Source organism: Limulus polyphemus, unplaced genomic scaffold (assembly GCF_000517525.1).
Source record: "Limulus polyphemus unplaced genomic scaffold, Limulus_polyphemus-2.1.2 Scaffold2, whole genome shotgun sequence".
Lineage (NCBI taxonomy): Eukaryota > Metazoa > Arthropoda > Merostomata > Xiphosura > Limulidae > Limulus > Limulus polyphemus.
The window spans coordinates 133195-154413 of NW_013665612.1; the positions used below are offsets into that span (position 1 = coordinate 133195).

At 31.1% G+C, this 21219-nt stretch overlaps 1 protein-coding gene across 5 annotated transcripts in view; it reads right to left on the reverse strand.

Moving 5' to 3' along the window:
• The window catches only part of LOC111087314 (synaptogenesis protein syg-2-like), a 137670-nt gene that overhangs the window by 21082 nt on the left and 95369 nt on the right, over window positions 1-21219 (reverse strand). For 4 of the 5 annotated variants that reach the window (XM_022393618.1, XM_022393658.1, XM_022393582.1 and 1 more), the window contains exons 5-12: window positions 13446-13742; window positions 12754-13044; window positions 11950-12237; window positions 10038-10343; window positions 6899-7030; window positions 4569-4599; window positions 3649-3737; window positions 1736-1851 (exon numbers count right to left, since the gene is read on the reverse strand). In XM_022393618.1, coding sequence (XP_022249326.1) covers window positions 1736-1851; window positions 3649-3737; window positions 4569-4599; window positions 6899-7030; window positions 10038-10343; window positions 11950-12237; window positions 12754-13044; window positions 13446-13742 — 1550 coding nt within the window. Of the gene's footprint in view, window positions 1-1735; window positions 1852-3648; window positions 3738-4568; window positions 4600-6898; window positions 7493-10037; window positions 10344-11949; window positions 12238-12753; window positions 13045-13445; window positions 13743-21219 lie in introns of those variants that run through there. The other variant, XM_022393773.1, reaches the window with a different exon arrangement.

Consider the following 21219-nt stretch of genomic DNA (forward strand, 5'->3'; position numbering starts at 1 on the left):
ACACTGCTAAATTAGGGACGGCTAGCGCAGATAGCCCTCGTGTAGCTTTGCGCGAAATTCAAAACAAACAAACCAGTCAAATATTTTTATATTCCAAACAGATGCTTCGTGATGTTCCGTAGATAAAAGCAGATATCGGTCTGTTTCAAATTTCTAGGTTGTTCAAACTACACTCTATATAGCTATCCATATATTATATCTTTCTTTAGTGCCGATTGTCGAAAAATGTTATATATAATAAACATGTATCTAATATTGAGGTTTGTTTAATTATAACCCAATCAAAACATGATTCAATCCCCTTATCATTAAGCTAGAAAATGGTACCTAAGTGCTCTAAAAGCTTTCATCAAGGAATATGCGATAATATTATATTTCTTAATAATGAAGGCAAACTGGAGAGCAGTAAAAAGGCATTATTATAATGCCTAATGGTTTACTTAAATCTTGACTTTAATATAAGTTTTTAACCCTAGAAATACTTATTTAGACACTCAGTTAACTTGTAAATAGCAAGTCATATATTTTTGGAATCATTACTCGGGTTTTGCGAATAATTGATTGTTGTAATTTGGAAAGAAGGGAAGTCACTTAAAAGAAAACATCACTTTGTTGATATTGAACTGAATATTCATTAGAAACATTATTCTAAGAACTCTGCATGGTATTTGTGGTCGCTGAGTTGTTCTATTAGGTTATCAAGCTGGTCATTCATTTGTTTAAAACACTCTATACGTTTTATTACCATAAATAAATATAATGATTAAGATTATTGAGCATTTTTTTGTCAGATTAGATCAAATGTTATAGAAAATCAGCTTAGACAATTTAATAACTAATATATTTTAAGCTGCATGGTCAGCTTTGTCTACCATAATTATCATACGAGATATAATAATTCAAAATGCACTGCACTTTCTTCCTAGACCACTTTTATGTTTTAAGTGCTCGATAAAGCACCTCTGCAGACTTACAGATTTCACAATTAAAGAAATAGTTCTGTAAATGACATAGTATAGTGAAGTGAATTGAAGGATCAATTATCGCTCTGAATTTGCGTTAATTTTATATTTTATATGATATACACGCCAAGTGATACTCTCGGCACTAAGTTTTATTTAGTTTTTTTTTTTTTTGTTTATTTTGTTCCTTATACAGTTTATTGTATATTCAACATCTGTTAATCACAGTCGACCTTAGAAACATGATACAAATGATATATTTTTATAAATTCTATTAGGTCTTATTTAGAGATACATCAACAGATATACTGTCAAACAATCGTTTCTACAATGTGTTTAAAGAGTTTGTAACTTATCTAATATATATTAATCTATGCATTATGTGTTAATTTGATGGACTGCTAAACTTGAGGATTATATTTAATTTACACGAGTTAAAAAGAAATTTTAAGATGGATTCACAATATTATAGGAAACTTAACTTCTCACAGATTCCCCTTATACAACTATGGATCCACCGTCCACCCATGTCCTCTCCCCTCAAAGAATAACCGGATCGCCAAAAACGTTCACACAGCATCCATAAGACGTTCTGTTGCATATGTGCAGAATGTATCAATAAGTTGTAAAACAAATTACTTAGATTGATCGTCTTTGTGTTATTTCTGTAGGAATGATGCAAGCAAATTATGGAATTATAGGGATATAAAATACAAATAGAGTAACCTAAAGAAGAAAATTGAAACTGTTGAGAACTAAAACTATATTCTTACCCGAACTGTCTCTGCTGGTGTTATTGGAGATTGCCGATCTTTCATAAGATCCACTCGAAAATCTCCCGAATCTGTGTGATTCCATTTTGCTGTTGTATGAGTAACATCGGGTGGTCCTGTTTCGAAGATATAATTAGCTATATTCATTGACAAAAATAATTTTAGCGTGGCAGCATTACTTAACTACTGAAGATAAAAATAAAGGATTATTAATTGCTCTGTTTGTCAGAAACTCCAATATATTATATATGTAATGGTCTTCTTAAAGGAAAATATTATAACCAGAAGAAGAAAATACGAAATCACATCACATAAATTTACTCTTACAGTAATAAATTGGTAATATAGACAGTATAAACAAAGTCACGGGAAATAAAGTTTACAGATAAACAAAACTGATGATACAGTTCTGTAAAAGGAATCTATTTATACATTCCTTTTAACTATGATAGCCCTTCCTGTTATATAATTTACTGATACTTGAAAGCTTTTACGACTTTACATATTTTAACATTTACTGAAATATGTCAGAATTGTAAAATCTCCAGGGAATTGTCGTTTTAAGACGCGAATTACTAATGTATTTTAGTATAGATCAGCATTTCAGCATTGATTCATTGTAACTTGTAATAACTAGCAAGTTTCAAAAATGGCTCCCCGGGATTCCGAGTGTAGTCACGAACACATAATTCGATACCAGAGTTCAGCAATCCTGAAAAACTATTCAAAGACTCCATCATGCCTTACTGACCTTCCGGGCGTTATAATGTGACTGACAATCCCACTATTCGTTGGTGAAGGAGTAGCTCAAGAGTTGGCGGTGGGTGGTGATGACTAGCTGCCTTACCTCTAGTCTTTCAATGCTAAATTAGGTATGGCTAGCGTAGATAGCCTTCGTGTAGCTTTGCGTAAAATTCAAAACAAACAAACAAAGCATACTGCATACAAGTTCACAAACACACAACGTGAATTAATATGGGTTAAGATTTTATTACTTATCTGAACTTGTATTCATTAATCTGTGTTACATTCTTAGATTAAAGTGACTGTACAATTAAACTTGAATATTTGCCATTAAGTTTTCGACTCATTTTGATTGCTAAGTGTTCTTTCAAGTTTTTAAAATTTGCTCTTCTCAGATATTACTAGGCATTATACATATATATATATAATTTTTTTTACATAACTTTCAAAAAATTGTAGAATCGTAAAGATAACAACCAGTGTATTTTTATATCAGAGTTCAAGGTTCTGATGGGGTGAATTCGTTTCATTGGAAGATTAAATTAGTACATTGACAGAAGTATTTTACTGCTTTAGGCTTAGATTTCTAAATATAAGTGAAGTCGATAACACATTAAGTATCTTAGTGAAATAAACAGTATATATATAGATTTATTTTTTGAAATATACGTTTTCAGAAAAACGTAAGGCGCTTGCAGCAAACTGATTATTAACATTCATATCCAAAGTAATGAAATGGTATTTTTTTAAGCCTGGCGATAAACATGCAATAATAAGATTTAAAAAAAAAATAACCTACTACATTTTATAAATACAAAATTTTACTTTCAAAATGTATTTCATAGTGTTCTATGTAGTTTGCTTTCTCTGTAATGTTACGTTTGAATTTTGCTAAATAATATACTGTCACAAGTGAAATGTTAGTTCGTATTTCAGTTGATATGTATTGTAGCAACACTAGTGTAATTTAGCTTGATCAAAGTTCAGTTAGTTTACTCCCTTCACAATTAAAGGGTATCATATTCGAAAGATCCCCAGTTGAAGAAAATGAAAACAATACATAACCACCTTTAACGAGGATTAGAAATATTATTTATATTCTTACTAATCGTTTCAAGTAAACCTATGTTATTTGTTACATACATCCGCTATTTCAAGAACAAACTAACCAGAAAAATCTTTTTTGGTAGAAATAAGATCAAGAAGTTGAACATCGTGTTTTGGAGATTCTTCATCGGCATCAGAATTCACTAAATCTCTGTTCAGAAAAGGAAAAAAAATATTCGAAGACTTAAAGTATAAACGAAACGTACTGAAAAAAAATATACACACATAGAGAGAGAGAATGACATTTTCTATTGCTTCCCTTAGCTCGTGAGTTAAAATATATGTTATCTAATACCAATAAGATGTACATGCATTTAAGATGATATTCAACTTTTAGTTATTAGAAAAAGTATAACTAGCATAATAAAAAATTATATTTACTATAATTTCAAACAGCCTAATTTATTAAATATATATATTCTCAGAATAGATTATTTAATCAATAAAACACAAGTTTATCTTCTTCAGATACGCTTCAAGTCTCTTAGTTTTCGAGTTTTTTTCTTAATTTTCTTCTTTTTCGCTATTCATTTATTATATTATTTATTAGCTTAAAGATCGGTGACATGAATGCCTGAAGTGAAGTGATGGTTTGAAGTGAAATGACGGCCAATTATTCAAATTAAATTCTATAACACATTCCTCATTTTCCATACATATCTAAGACATATCTAACGTGGAATTGACCATCTATATCATTTTAAGTTACATTTTATCGTTTTCACTTAGTCAGGAAGTATTTCGTCAGGATTTTGTTTCATCAGTTTTATTATATTTAAGAATGTTACAACAGAATTAATGCATCCTGAATTCACATATAGAGATAATTTTTCATGCAAACTTAAAGTATGATATAACAAAATTTAAGAGGGAGAGCGTCTAGTAACTTAAAAATATATTTTGTTTAATCCATTCTGAAACATTTATTAGTACTATGTGGAAAATATACCATAGCTGCTACTAAAATCTGTAAAAGACTTACTTTTCAACTCGGCTATTGTGTATATCTTGCTCTGAAATAAACAAAAACAGAAGATCATTTTAATAAATATCACCATGAAATATTTTTCAGCCCTAATATTTTGATTGTGTTTTTAAGATAAAATTGAGCAATCTATATGATTTTTCCTTTCTTTCTGAAGTTATATTTATAGCCATCATGAGCAGAAGTGCCGTTACTTTCAAACTGTTAGCATTCGAAGTGTGGATTTATCGACACAATATGAATATGCATTAGTGTAGCAAGTTTAATCTTTTTCATGAAAACAGTAGCTCACAGTCTGAATCTATTAAGATATGTAATGATTTCAAATTGAAACAACAACATGAAAACAACTACTGATGGAATTTAAAGTCTAACACATATGCAATATGCTTATTTTTGCAGCATGCAGTTTATTTTTATAAAGAGGTAATCACGGGTCACATGAGTGTATTTTCTACTTAGCGGTTTCTAAGGTCATCGATGGTAATAATTGATAAAACCTCAATTGGTAAAAAGTGATTTCTAAATGACACTTTTCTTCACTTCACCTATCCAGTGCATAGGTTTTTCTCATAGTGACTACAAAGCACGTTCACACCATCAGCATGTTTGAACGTAAATGGTGTTAAAGAAATCAGAAAGTAATCCATAAATTATACAGGTTTGACAAAAACAAAATAGTACGTTTGTCTTAGTAATAATTCTGTATTATTATCGACGTTTCCTTAAGGTCATAGTTAGATAATTATGAAAGTAAAATTGATGTGAATAAAAAAACGACAAAAGTGTCTAGTTTCATATTTATCTTACGATGGACCATGTAATGTGTTTCTGACTAACTCGGAAATATAAACATGAATTAAACTATAAATATTTCAACCTTTAGTCCAAACACCCAGTGATCAAATAACATAGCGTAGAGTTCATAATTCCTTAGTTAACTTACTATATCGTATTAAAAATAGTTTATACAATAGAACAACTGAGAATAAGTGCGAAATTATTTTATGCTTCCTGTAGAATAAGAATGAATGTTTAATGATTAAAACAAGAAAACTGTGCTGATTAACACAAGTATATCGAAAAGGCTCCTATGAAATTATTCCAAAGTTTTCACCTTAAGGCGGTATTTATTGGGGTGGGGGGGTAATACTTCAGTTTCATTTCTGTATTACAAATATAGTATAAAACTAAAAACTCTATGCAAAGTTTCGAGAAACTACAGACCTAGTTAAAAAAAACTAAATTAGATAAGTAATAGCCATTTCGAAATATTTCAATGCGTTTCTTAAGATTCCTTTTATAACGCAAAAATTCAATTTATAGCACATTGTATGTTTTTTGTTTGTTATCGACAAGCACCAAGACAATGCACATTGCTTTAGCAAGTTTATGTAACTGCGGTAACAGTTACAACTAATGCAAAGTACATTTTCTATTCAATGAAAATGGACATATATTCTCTAAACCACTATTTATTCTATGAAGATGAGCGGAAGCTACTGATCAATAAAAACAGCTTCTACCTAGCAACGGTATTACATGGATATATATATTTCTTCTACGCCATCTCAAATTGCATGGTTGCGTGATCTCGGTTAACAGATGCTAGTCTTCATTTTCTAAAAGCTGTTGAGAAAAGTCTGAAAAGGATTTCTTCTTCTACTGGCAAAAGATTAACTTGTACCAAAGTTCATGTGCATATATTTATGCTAGTACAGTTGAATAAGATCCCTGATATAGCACAAGTCTTGCATGATATGCGTTTAGTATTATACCCTTGCCATTCAGACTTTTCTTAAGAAAAATAAAGAAAACTTTCTATTGATTATATCTAAGCTCATCAGAGCACGAAGTAACATACGTTAGATCTATCGCTATAAATGTTTGCAAACAGAAGAAGCACAACTCCAGCCAATATCGCTATGAATGACATTAATGTATAGAGCAGTTGACTTTTTGAAGCTGAATAAAAAAGAAATAATTTAGCTGTGAATCCTACATATGTTTCAGTTGTGGGTGATATCTATGAATTTCGGTTACACGGCCTTCTAATCTTTTTTTTTATGTTATGATTTTCGTTTTAATTAGCTATGCTTTGCTGAAATTACTTTTGCCACAATAAATCACAATGTTTCACATATTTATCTATCGTAATGTCCACTGTAAAAATAAAAATTTCTAGTGTAGATTTCAATCTCTAAAATTTATTAATAATATTACCATTATTTTAATACCGTACTTGTATATTATTAACAGTTGCACATAATTTGCATTACTTTACAATTTTAAATGCAACTTTATTAGGGGATAGCAAGTAACCATACCTCGATGGGAACGATGTACACATCGTAGTTTTCTTAATACAAAGATTAGTAGAAAGAGAATCACCACTACAAGAAGGATTCCAAGGACAATGCCCAATATGTGAGAAAATCTAAAACCTTCAGTATTTTTACCTGAAAACAAAGATCAAACACCAAAAAATATGAAATTGTTAAAATATTTTCACTACAACGCAGGAACACGATTGAAATATTAGCTGAAGCTCTTGTTGCAAACTAAAACATAAAGAAACAAACATTTCTATAAGTTGATATGCAATATTTCAAAAATTACTTGGTGGTTTTAGTTCTATTTTATTATGATAATAATATATTTTACTTTAAGAGGAAAAGATAATGTTCTAAAATAATTAGCAATTAATGAGTCATACATGATCTTATCACTTTCTTCACCATACACTCGAGATTTTTGTACACTGCAAAATATTATTTAATGATTTGAACCATTAGTGCATCTAAATATTTTAACAACATCAAAAAACAACAAAATTTATCGGTTAAAAAAGTGTTTATTATTCTTTAGAACATAATAAAAATCTGTTTCTTCATTTGGTATTTTTCTCTTCCTGATCAGTTCTAAAACATAAGAAAAAAATAACATTATATTCAATCCATAATAGATTATGTTTATAAAATGTAATACAAATTTCAATACCGCCATAAATGCATGCTTAGCTTAGCTAATTTTATAGAATATGTAATTTAAAGATTGTTTCAAAAATTTCAACTGCATCTGAGTTATATGTGATGAAATCTATCATTATTGGTGATATGGTAATCAAAGCCAACCTTTATCAATCTTTGTTTTCTTTATGGCTACTTCAAACTGTTTGAAACCGTTAAAAAGCAGATTTGAAATATAGGTTAAACAAAGAAGTCTAATTTTCAGTCTCTCCAAATATCTAAGTATTAACAAGTTAAGAAATAAAAATCAGCGAGGAGCTGAAGAATATCAAATTGTTATATTCTATTACTTTTGCTAAGTAAATTTCTCTCATGAAACACGTCATCGAATTTGAAATTAATATATGTAAGCAAAGTACTTTGTATATAAACACAATTCTCAGGTGACTCAGCGGTAAGCTTGAGGGCTTATACTGCTAATATTTAGGGTTCAGTCCCTGCAATGAGCACAGAGTATGAAGGTAATTGTGCAGTTTAAGAAAAAACAAACAAAACAAAAACAATATAAGAACAACAAATTTTAATTTAAGCGAATATAGCATCTTTATGAATTTTCAACTGGAAGCAAGTCATAATGATTAAAATTTTAAATATTGATGAAAACAATAATATATATAACATATGTGCTTCAAGTTTTATTAATAGTAAACGCGACCAACTTTGTGTAAATTAAATGTTATAAAAAAACATTTCTGGGTTGCCCTGGTAACAAAAAGTTAATATTTATAAAGATGCCTGGAAACCAGCTGTTTTTATATTCATAAATAAAGTCTTCATCTTATAAATTAATGGATATAGTTTTGAAAAAAAAAAAGCTTAGCAATAATGCTTCACTTTAAAGTATAAACGTGACATTAGTAATGAATGTAATCTGCTGTGAAATACAAAGTATTTAATCTTTCTTTTATTTGGTATGTAGGAAAACTAACAATACATCTGTGATAAGAGAGGCGTACACGTAATGTATTACTTACAGCAATGAGAAAAGACTTTTAATCTCAAACAGAGTGGTTATTCACTGTTTTCATACAATAGTGCACTACATATAAATGACAGCTTTTGCAGGAGCACTTCAAATAATTTACAAATGGTGTATTGAATGCAAAGCAAACATTCTGGTACCGATTTTTAGATAGGAATTGAGTTTAGTTTTTCTTTCTTGTTAATAAACAAAAGGCAAAATACGCCTGAAGCGGTATTCCTAAAACATAGATCTCATGAGAATGACTAAATTAATTCAACATAAAATCCATGTCTATATTTTCCAAATTATATACCTGTTAGTATGGTATACATATACCTACAATACAAATTGATGAAAATCGTGTACGCTTGTGTGCAATTAGTTACCTTGTCATTACTTTTAAATGATAAGAAGAAAAAACAGTAGAATGGCAATGGCTATACTGTAAATAATTAGGCATGAAACCCTTTTCCAGCTTTGAATCAATAAAAGTTATATATGGGCAGGACATACTTTCCACATACTTTATCGACTGTTTGCAATTGGAAGGTTGAAGAAAACGCAGACGTGTTCTGTCGATACATGGTCAAATTAGGCAAACAGATAGGTTTCTTTCGTTAGTGACCTTTTTACACAAATTACTTTAGTTTATTGAATTACATCGGTTTGTTACATATGTTTTGCTGGATAGCTATAATATCGTATTTGCGATATTTTACCCGATCTTGTCTACAGTCGCTTCTTTGAAACAAACAGTAAATAATGGAAAAGGTTCGTACAATTAATACAAAAAAAATACTTGTAATCCGCGTCCACCAATATCTGTTACGCAAGTTAACTTATATCATTTTATTGGAATTACTTTATTTATGTTTTGTGTACTTTCAAGCAAGAAAACAAAACAAAACACAATGTCATAATGAAGTTAAATACGCATTACACGTCTACGTCCAAAAGTGTATCGTTCTAAATCAGTAGGAAAATTAGACAACTAGGTATAAATTCATTAATATCGATTGTACTTAAGTAAATATAACTCATCACGGTATATAAAATGCCCAATTGTGAATGGATATGTATTACAGGCAGATCAAATCACAATGTTGAAAATAAACAATACTTATTTGTGCGAAATTATTTTATATTTCTTTATAAAATTACTTAAAATATTTTGTGTTTTCGATTAATGATTGTATTTGGTCTATTTGCATATTCGAACATCGCATTTCCAGGAATAAAGTCACCATGGTATTTATGTCAATAATATAAAGGTTCTATAGCAGAAGGCTAAGAATATTTGTTTGTTTGTTTGTTGTTAAGCATAACGCTACCCAATGGGTTATCTGATCTGTGGCCACCATGAATATCGCGTCTGGATTTCTAGAGTTATAAGCCCCCCAGACTTGTCGTTGAGTCACTTGGTTAAGGTTGAAAAAGCTAATTTTCGGTAATACGCTATTCACACAATCTTGCCTTTTTTGGTAGATTTGTAGTTTACATCTAGAGTTCTTGCCTGCAGAGTCTCTGGTGGACTTCTTCCTCTCAGATTGGCAGAATAAATACGAAGAATAAATGGCGTTCCAGGAGGCAGGGAATGAACCACAAAGAAAGGAGCATCTGAAGCAGAAATATTGTTCTGCAGATTTTTGTTTCTTTTGTTATACACTTCAAGCTGAAAATGTTGCGATAGTCCTCGGTCTTTACCAGGAGAGCATCGAACAATAAATGTTTCTATTGTTTGGTTTACGAGAAGGCAGTTTTTCGGCGCCTCTGGAGGAGCTCCGGAAAACAGAAAATAAAATCTTATGCGTGGATATTTTCAATGGCTTGTTATTTACAAGTGAACAGTAAAAGGAAGAGGTAGTCATTTAGTAAGAAAAACGAACAAAAAAAGAAAAAGCTAATGAAATGGTAAATCCTAATTACAATTATTTGAGTAAATATGTATATATATACAACTTTAGTGTAGAAATATCTCTCAACTGTTCTCCTGACAAAGATTTTATTTTGGTCAAATAATACGACATTAGATCCATTTCGTTAGTTAGAATCTTAAAATAATTGAAAGTTATAAATTCATGTACTTAATAATGAACTGCGTGACCACTCATTTTTTAATTGATTCTATATTTACCTAAATATCACATAAACAAAGAGAAGCCATAATGTAAGCTAAAATCATGATAATTCTTAGGTTAATGTGTTAATATAATACATATTTTGGGTTATACGGTTACTATTCTTTATGTTTTCAAAACAAAACATCAATAAGACGTTTGATTAAATTGTCAATATCTGTCACTTGGGATCAATTTTGCAGGACAACGGTATCAACTGACTAATGTAAGTAAAAAAGTAAAAATGCAAGATCTAAATGTATGTGCATACATAAGATTATAGGATTATTTTAAAAGCTCTCAAAAGTTTTACAACGTATTAAATACATGCTTAGCTCTAAAGCAGTTATTTTTAGATACAAATATCTACTTTCCAACATTCGAAATAACATTTGAGATAAAGTATTTACATACAATGTTTCATAAGTGCATTAAATTGTTTATTGGTGATTTCAGGCTTAAAATGAACACAATGCTTTTATCACTGTAGAAAAACATATTGAAGGCTTTCGGTGCTTTTAATTTATATATATATATATTCATGACTTATTTCGTATCAAGTTCTAGCTTTTTAATGCTATTACATTTAGGATACAATACGCTGTAACTTTTCTTTTTCGAAGTAATAGTAGTAGATACGATAACAGAAACATTTAAGTTTAAACTGGGTTATAAAATATATTTTCAAATAGAATGATCAAAATTCGATTTTAAAAGATCAGTCACTTGGCGGCTATGAAACACATAGTAAATACATTGCATTAAATCCTCAAAACCTCTAGAGTGTTTTAGACTTTGGCTGTAGTAACGCCATCACAGATTTCATTACATTTAAATTATAATCAACACGTAAAAGTTAACTAGCCACTCTACAACTTCAAACATAACTATGTTTTGCTTAACATTTACCTATTCATATATTCACATTTATTATACAATGCGAAAACAACAACAAAATACAAACAGAAGGTATCGCCAGTAATTTGTTACATGTAGCATAACTAATAGTTACATAAAACATATTTATTGAGTGTTTATGTAATTACAGTACTACACAACAAACACCAGTGGTTATATTTTTTTTCGCTAGCGCACAACTGTTATAGATGATATATATTAGACGCTACCACTTTGTGCTTCTCAATAAAGCATGTTATGTTTAAATCTTTTGTGATCGTAAGCAGTGGCGGGAATTATATATATCAGAAATAAAACAGTAATCAGTATCCGGATTAATGACAAAAACCATTAAACAAAATATGACTTACCTCCTGGAGTAACTGTAAAGTTGCAGGGATAATTTTGTTCACCAAATTTATTCTTTGCCCAACACAATAATGTTCCATATTCTACTTCGGATTGAGGTGAGAATAGGGCAACACTAGTTGTTCCATTTTCAGTGAATGTGTTTAAAGACAAAAGTCCGAAACTATTATTCAGTGACCAACGAAACTGAACGTCTGAAGGCTGGGCATCAACTTCACATGTTACTTTAATTTTCGATCCGGCGAGAACTGCATATTCCTTAGATTCCAAAGACTTACATACCGGCTGATCTGAAATGCAGTTGTCAGAATAATAATTGTAATATTATGAGATGTGATGCATTTAAATATTAAAAGTTAAGCTTTAGTATGCGCGATTATGGTTAGTTAATATTTTCTGTCCTGCTGTATTTTAGTCATGGATAAAATGTAAAAGGTACAATCAACCGGATTTAAAACAAGATACAGTTACTTATTTGTGCAGCTATCACGAATTAAACATAAATTGCAATCTTAACTCACTTCATAAAAATACTTGTTGATCTTCACCAATGAAATATGATTCATCAACCGACACCTTCTCGATTTTTGTATGTTTTTTCTATTTATAACTAAAATGTTTCTCTTTATTTTTGTTAGTTTACTGACCAGTTATAGCGCAAAATAAAGCTTAAATCATCAACAATTTACCATATTAGCGTTTTCAATGAACGCAGAACTACTTATAGAAAATTAATTTTTATCTAAATTAAACACATCCCCATGCACACATACATATAGTTATTTGCTAACGTTAAATAAACTTACAGTTTACCATCAACGACATTTCTTCACTCCAGCCTTCCCCTTCTTTGTTTGCAGCTACACACTGGAGCCTTCCATTATGATTTTTTGTAACGTTTTTAATAGTCAACGAATGGTTGGCGATTATAATGTCTGATTTTTGATTGGTGTTTATAGTTGAACCGTTAAACAGCCACCAGACGTCAACTTTAGGTGGATTTGCATCAATGTTACAATCTACTGTTATCTCACTGCCTTCTACTAAATCATTGAGGCTGCTTATATTTCGTGAACTAACTGTAACTTGTGGAACGTCTGTAAAATAGGGATATTTAATGATATTAATATTACAAATGAAATAAATATAAAATAGACAGAGCTATTTACACAATCATGTCAACTCAATTTTTTTAATAAAAAGGTGGCCACTGAGCCACAGAGGTGCAAGAGTAGAAAGAATAGCAACATTGCTGGTCAGATCAAAATACTAGTTTTAGCGTAATCCCTCAGTTTCAATAGTTTGCAAAATTTTAATGTTATTCTTTTGGTCTCACAAAATGAAAATTGATTATATGAAGTAATGAACTATTTTAAGAATAACACTGGAAGAATGAATATTACAATTATCTAATAATTTATGAAGAATATTTAAGCAGATCATTAGCAGCGCTATTTTGTCTCTATTAGTTGAGTTAAAAAGTTAAAATTTTACTCACAATATACTTCCAAAGTGTGAACATCAGAAACAACGCTGTCCTTCAAAAGAGAATTATCTGCTCTGCAAGTGATATTCTTCGAATTATCTTTAGCTTCCGAGGTGAATGTAACAGTACTAACAGTTTTATTATTATCCGGGGTTAATAAATCCGAAACAAATGTTAGACGGTCCATCCCCTTCCACCAGGTGATTTCAGCAGGAGGCCTGGCGCCCCATGTTTCACATACGAGCTCCACCTGTCGACCAGCAGATACAGGTCTATTGGTTGTGATGATCTTTACATCTAAAGGCTTCACTGGGAGAGTAGAAATTAAATAAAGAAAATTCTGAAGTTAAGAGTTATAAGCTAAAATTTATTTTAAGAAACGTAAGATTATTCCAGTAATAATATTTTGAAAGAAAACGATAAAGAACTATGAAGATTTAGAAAGAAAAGAGGATCAGTTTGTAAGATATGTATATATGAGCATGCTGAATTATTAAATTAGAATTAGTATCTTGAAATTAGATTTAAATCGCGGTAAAAATAATGTCATTCTAAATTCTTTTGAAATAAGCTATCCCTTTAACTTGTTTTAAAATGCCATGTTTCAATACTTTGTAAAATGTTGTTGTTGTTTTTTTCTGTTGTTTTAGCGCAAAGGTACTCAATGAGTTATCTGTGCTATGTCCATCGCGTGGAATCGGAACCCAGATTTTTACGTTGTATTTTCACTTATTGCTGACCTACCGGGGGACCTTTATAGCTATATCAAATATTTAGAGCTGTCTGATCTCTAGAAGATGAAGTTATCTTGGGCGTAAATGGTACAGATGAATGTTTACATTTATTCATAGGTGTAACATTTGCGATAAACATTTCAAAAATACTGCTTTACAAGATACATATAAATATATATAAATGAGGCTTAAAGCAACAGGCCAACAATGTTAACAGCCTCAATTACAGATCGGACATCATAACTAAATGGAAACAAGTAATTTTTTATCTAAGCTATGTGGATATTGTTTGAGAACTGATCATATATGTCTGCATGATGCCTTTATAAGCTGATGTGGAGAACTTTAACGTTATGAACACTTCAATGTTACTAGTAAGTGCAAAATAGATGGAAACAAATGTTTTTGCTATTTTACACTAACTAAATCTTAAAAATCCTTGAACAACAAGTGTTATGCGATGTTTTTCTCACGCTAGTTTTTCTCTCTTTTAATTTAGATGGTATCTATATTAATGTCATAATAAAAACTCAGACGTTCTAACTATTTTCTATATTGAGATTTCAGATTAACAATAACTATAATAATAAATGCATAGAAAGAGTACTTCTTCTGGAAATAAGTACAGTGCTGTGTGCCATCTTGCTCTGATAGGCAAAATACGTGTACGTGTAGGCCAAACGAGGGAATAGCTCACGAAGAGGTAACTTTGCATCTATGATGGCACTTTCAATACCCAATAAATCTTAGTAACAAACACCTGTTATAGAACAAAATTGCAGACGTGCTTTCTATAGTAATTATCAAGCACGGTTTATTCCTATCGCGAGTTGAAAACACTACACGACTTGTAATGAGAAAAGAGAGTTTCTTTGAATTTACGCTACTTAGAATAAATTAACAAGAATTAACATGAAAATTATTTCTACATAGTGATTTACTCGACTGGAAGCTATTGAAGCTATAGATGGTTCACAAGCCAAACAGCTGCTGTATTCCTGTGATAGTAACAAGTTAGTGTAAATAAATTAATAAATTAGTATTTCAGCAGAACTAAATTATATTCAAATACTTTGGCTACGTGTATGACATGATTTATTATAATCTAATAACCTCATAAAATAAATTCATTTGCACCAGTGCTCTTGAAACTCATTAATGAAATTTAAAAAGGTTATAATTATTAAATGCAACCAGCTTTTCTATCAACATTAAATTTGCATAACTAAAAGAAAAACGATTAAAGATAATAAAATAAACCTTAATTGTAGCGTTGAAACATGTTTATTCACCGTGTGATCCACTTACCTATTGTTTAAAAAATAAACATAAAAAAGTTTCACAAGAACTAAAGCAACTTATTTGAAAACGTATAACAATTAAGGACTACCTTTTGAATGAAAATTGATAATGAGAAGATAACACGAAGTTTATTATAGCGAGAAATCAGTGAGTAAGCATAGCAATTACGTTTACAAGAAAACAATTACATTATATTTCCAAGCAAGGCACATATTATTCTTATATACATGCACGATGTGTTCGTGTTATCAAAGCTTCAATACATTTAAAGGCGAAATACCACCATCTCAAAACGGCCTTTCTTTACTACAGAAATATATTTCCGTTCTTGTTCTTAAGAACAAAGCTACGTAATTGGTCTATCTATGCTGTGCTCATCGCGGATATCGAAACCCGATTTGTTGTGTTATAATCCCTCAGACTTGACGCTGAGCCACCAGAGGGAGTGTATAAAATATACTTTTATTTTTTAGTTGATATTTATAATATTTACATGTACTATTATTCTATTTGGCTGGGCCTAGTAGCTGGCGTGCCGGATTATAGGTCTTAGGATTCAAGGTTCGCGTCCCGTTGGCATAAACAAAAAATCATGCTTCGAACTTTAGAACCATGGGAAGTCCATTAGTTGGTTGTGGGTGCTTCTAACTAAATGTATTTGTTCTAGTCTATGAGTTTAAAATTAGGGACGAGCTAGGGTTTATGGCTCTTGTCTAATTTCGGGTGAAGATATGAAACAAACTGATCTTCTCATATTGTCACATTTAAAAATAATACGAAATGTTTATTCGTTGTTATCATTCAAATGTACCTTAATTAAAGCCTAACCACGACTTTAATTATTTAAATGGATATTAATAAATTAATAGAAATACAGTTTGAGTAGCCAAACGTTTTTGTTTTTAATGCTACGATTTTTGTTAGTTTTAGCGTAAATCTACAGATTTTGCTATTTGAGCTCTGTTCACTGAGGGAGGATCGAACCCCAAATTTGTTAGTCCGCAAATTTACCGCTGAGACACAGTCAGACAAAATGCTCTGACGAACAGAGGTTGTATCATATTTATGTTCCATAGATGTTTTTTGCAGTTTCGTTACTTATTGAAACTAAAAAGAAATGTCTAGTTTGCTTTTTCTAAGCAAAAAAAGATTAACGTACTTTATTAATCTTGGGCAGTAGAAGTACTCACAGAAGAAATTTTGAAACTTTACTTTTAATTTTATAGGTTCAGAGGGGAACCGTTTTAGGAAAGCAAGATTATTCATGATTTAAAGTACAAACTTTACATAAATCGATAAAGATTCTTTTTTTTCACCTCAGGTGTAACTGTAGTGATTTTAAATGTTTTTCTCCCATATTTTGAAAGAAACCTATTACACGTGTAAGTATTTTTAAAGGTGACAGAAAAAAAAACACTTTTAATCCTCATGATCGATATGTTACACATTGAATAAAATCTACAAATCCAGAACTTCACATATTTCTCATATCCTATTCACCCATTGAAATAATATTTAATACCTAAACGATAACTTATCTTCTATTTTGTTTTTATTTGTAAATAAGAAATTAGGTGGCAGTTTTACACCTAATTGTATTACTACTGATTTTCTCTACGCAAAGCAGTGAAACCCGACGAATAAGTAAGATCAAATTAATAATGCAATTATGAAGAAGCGTGTTTCACTCTATCTGTAATGTTCAGTAATTAACATAGTCACATATTACACGAGAAGAAATATTCAGAGCTTGTACGCTTCTCCATAATTTTGTAATGAATAAAAGCAGATACTTTTAATATTATAGTTACATCATGTTATATGATAGCTTGAACTTTTCACTGATACAATGTTGGAAGAGTCGTCTTTTTTTCTGCTGGTTGATGGCTTCTAAACTTAAACAAAAAAGAGCAACTAATTGCTGATATCCAAAGAGAGTAGTTTCTTGGGGATGACATAATTCTGTTACGTACAGTTTTCATTACGTTTCTGTTTGTTTTCGTAGTTTTTTTGTTTCTTTGTAATTAAGCACAAAGCTACACAATGGGCTATATGTGCTCTGCCCACCACGGGTATCGAAACCCGGATTTTAGCGTTGTAAGTCTGCAAACATACCGCTGTATCACTGGGGGTTCGTAGTTTTTAGCCAGTAGTTTCTTGGGGATGACATAATTCTGTTACGTACAGTTTTCAATACGTTTCTGTTTGTTTTCGTAGTTTTTAGCCAGATAGGGTTCTACGAAGAAGGAGATTATTTAGTATATTCAAAAACATTTTAGAATAGACAATAGTGCTATAAAACAATATAAAGTAAGTAAAGGAATAGAAGATTAGATGCATCGAATCGGAAAGTAAGCAAAGAAAATGGAAACGACAAAGAACAAGAATTTTTTTGTATTTAAATTCACACGTTTAGAACATATCACAATCATTTCTCTTCACCTGACCTTTTCGTGTCAGTGCTCAGTAGAAGTATTATCATTAAAGAAGAAAGATATAAAGAAAACTAGATTTATTCATGATTACCACAGATAGGTCTGTAATGTTCACATAATTGTAGACGTTACAATGTATAAATTATGTAAATCGAATAGGTTGAACTCAAAATTAGTTTATTTGATTTTTTTCTTTTGGCACATAATTTATTGATGTCATCTCTTTTTACTTAATTCAGTACATTTGTTTCATAAAATTGAGTCACCGGTTTAATTGGAGTATTGCACTAACTGCGAATTGTCATTTGCGACTGATTTTCTTGCATTAGATTTTAATGAAACTTTCTGTGTGTCGGCAACAGCTCAAGAAAATAACTAAGAACATATTTTTATCCATTTACAAATTAATTTATTAAAAAAAACACGTATCAATCTTATTAAAACCATGATTCTATCAAAAATCAATAAAATCTACATGTTTTGGTTGGATAAAGACATTCATCTTCAGGCATAAGTGCTGTCAATGTACAGTTACACTGATAATTAACTGTTCTATTCATCTTATATTCAAAATCAGTGTACTAATTAATGGTTGTAAACGTCATGAACATGCGCAGAACCAATACCTCGAACTTAAACCAAGAACTGACAGGAGAAAAAAAATCTCCAAACTTTAGTTAAAATCGGACAACTATCTTTGTTCATAATTCTGTCCACGACTATTTTATTTTCTGTCACAAAAGCCTCAAAAACGTAACGCTGTTCGTAATCTTTAGGTTTAGCGAAAATATTAGGCTCTCTAAATTTATACCATGTGTAGTATTATGGATATGTAACGTGATTGTTGATTTTCTCTTTGTTTAAAATCTCATTAATGTTCTTTTTCTCTCACTAGGGACCTGGCATGATTTGGTAGTAAGGACACTCGACTCGTAATTTGCGAGTCGCGGGATCTAAACTCGCTACCGAAAATACCCTTTCAGACATATTGGCGCTATAATATGACGACCAATCCAATTATTCGTTAGTAAAGAATAGCCCAAGAGTTGGTGGTAAGTGGTGTTGACTAGCTGCTCTCCATTGTTTTTCTCTTGGCTTACAATATTATTGATTTTAGACAAACAAGAACTCCTTTTATTAAGTGGTGGCCCCCCAGTGGCACAGCGGTATGTCTGCGGACTTACAACGCTAGAAACCGGGTTTCGATACCCGTGGTGGGCAGAGCACAGATAGCCCTTTGTGTAGCTTCGTGCATAAATTCAAAACAAACAATTAAGTGATTTGTAAGTAATTCTAGAATTAAACTGTTAAAATATTATTTTACTAATAGTTTTGACCTTATCTGCAATAACAGTTCAAAATCTTCAAAAATTAAAAAAAAGTTTTCCGTATCACATGCTATGTAAGTATAAATAATACCAATAAATATTCCGAAATCAAAATATTTAAAGAAAAAATCTCTATGACATTCTATGTATAACATTAATCGTGCTTTTCGAGTATATGTTCCATATTATTTTAGTATTTAGTTTCTAACAAATTTTCCAATTCATCATTCACTTACACATATTGTTAGTTTGTTATGTACAAAGCTACACAGTGGGCTACCTGTGCTGTGCACAGCGCTGGTATCGAAACCCCGTTTTTAGTGTTATAAGCCACTGGGGCTAAAATGATAATAATTACTCGATATTATACATTTTTGATGGATTTAGGGGCATATTACTGTACCCTATGTTTGTTTGTTTTGAATTTCGCGCAAAGCTACACGAGGGCTATCTACGCTAGCAGTCCCTAATTTAGCAGGGTAAGACTAGAGGGAAGGCAGCTAGTCATCACCACCCACCGCCAGCTCTTGGGCTACTCTTTTACTAACGAATAGTGGGATTGACCGTCACATTATAACGCCGCACGGTTGAAAGGGCGAGCATATTTGGTGTGACGGGGATTCGAACCCGCGACCTGCAGATTGCGAGTCGAGCGCCCTAACCACCTGGCCATGCCAGGCCTAAATAAATAAAAATAAAAATAAAAAAATAGATATTTTTCTTGTATTTATATACTTCTTAATTAACATTTGTTTTATAACAGTTAAAATAGGAAGATGAAATTTTCTTGAGAAAAAGCAATTTTATTTTTCAAACAATCGAGAAATAATACTCTTAACATGTTTCTGTTATATTCTCTGAAATTGTACACATTCTGTCAAATTATTTTTCGATAGAATTTAAACATTAATTTTCATTAATCATCTGATAAAGTCAGTTATACATACAAAAACAAACGAGGAAAATCCAATATGTATTACAATACAAATACAATTTCTTAGAAATAATGTCACTGAACACCATAAGATACTTTCCACTATGTTAAAAGTTCTAAATAAAAATTCCTAAAGCGGGGCCAGACTCCACAAAAAGCATGATGAAGTTCAAGGATAATTGCCCCCAGTGGCATTACGGTATGTCTGCGGACTTACGACGCTAAAATCCGGGTTTCGATACCCGTGGTGGGCAGAGCACAGACAGCCCATTGTGTAGCTTTGTGCTTAATTACAAACAAACAAATAATCAAGGATAATTTGTTTTTATTCAAACCAAATTTTTTACGAACTTTCTACGCGACCTGTTAAAATGCAAATTCTAAATTTCATTAGGTACTAAATTAGTGTTTAGTGTTTTTTTTTGCGTAATTTATTTGTTCAGGGAACATTAAATTATCGGTTCACAAACTTTTTCAGTACGTAACCCGTTTCAGCCGTAAGTCTACGGATTTCCAATGTTACAGTTAGGGGTTCGATTCCCCTCGGTGAACACAGCAGATACCCCGATGTGAAAAAACACACAAAAACACTTTCGTTCGTAGCATTTAGTGCAGTGGTTCCAAAACCAGGAGTCGCGAGTTTGGCGGCTAAAAAATAATCTTATGAAATAAACAAAACTTAATGGATGACTGAAATATGTTTTTTAAATTAACAGGCTCTCGCAAATTCGGGATGTATGTCCCAACGGGGGGACGCGAACGAAAGTTAAATACCGATAAGCAGGTAACTTTTTTTGCTATCAAATGGCTCCATATATATAAGTGTTATTCAGAAGATGAATTATGCAATGGAACAAGGATCCTTACATAGTACGAATAAAACATGAGAGTATAATAAAAGCACATTTAGTTTAAGTCAAAGCTTTTTATTAAAATAGCATGACTCCACAGAACAATTTTAACAACAAAAACAGACTTAGTTTTGATGCCAAGAAATAATATCATACATCTAACTGTCCACGTATACGCATAATGTATTTTAGTAAATTACAT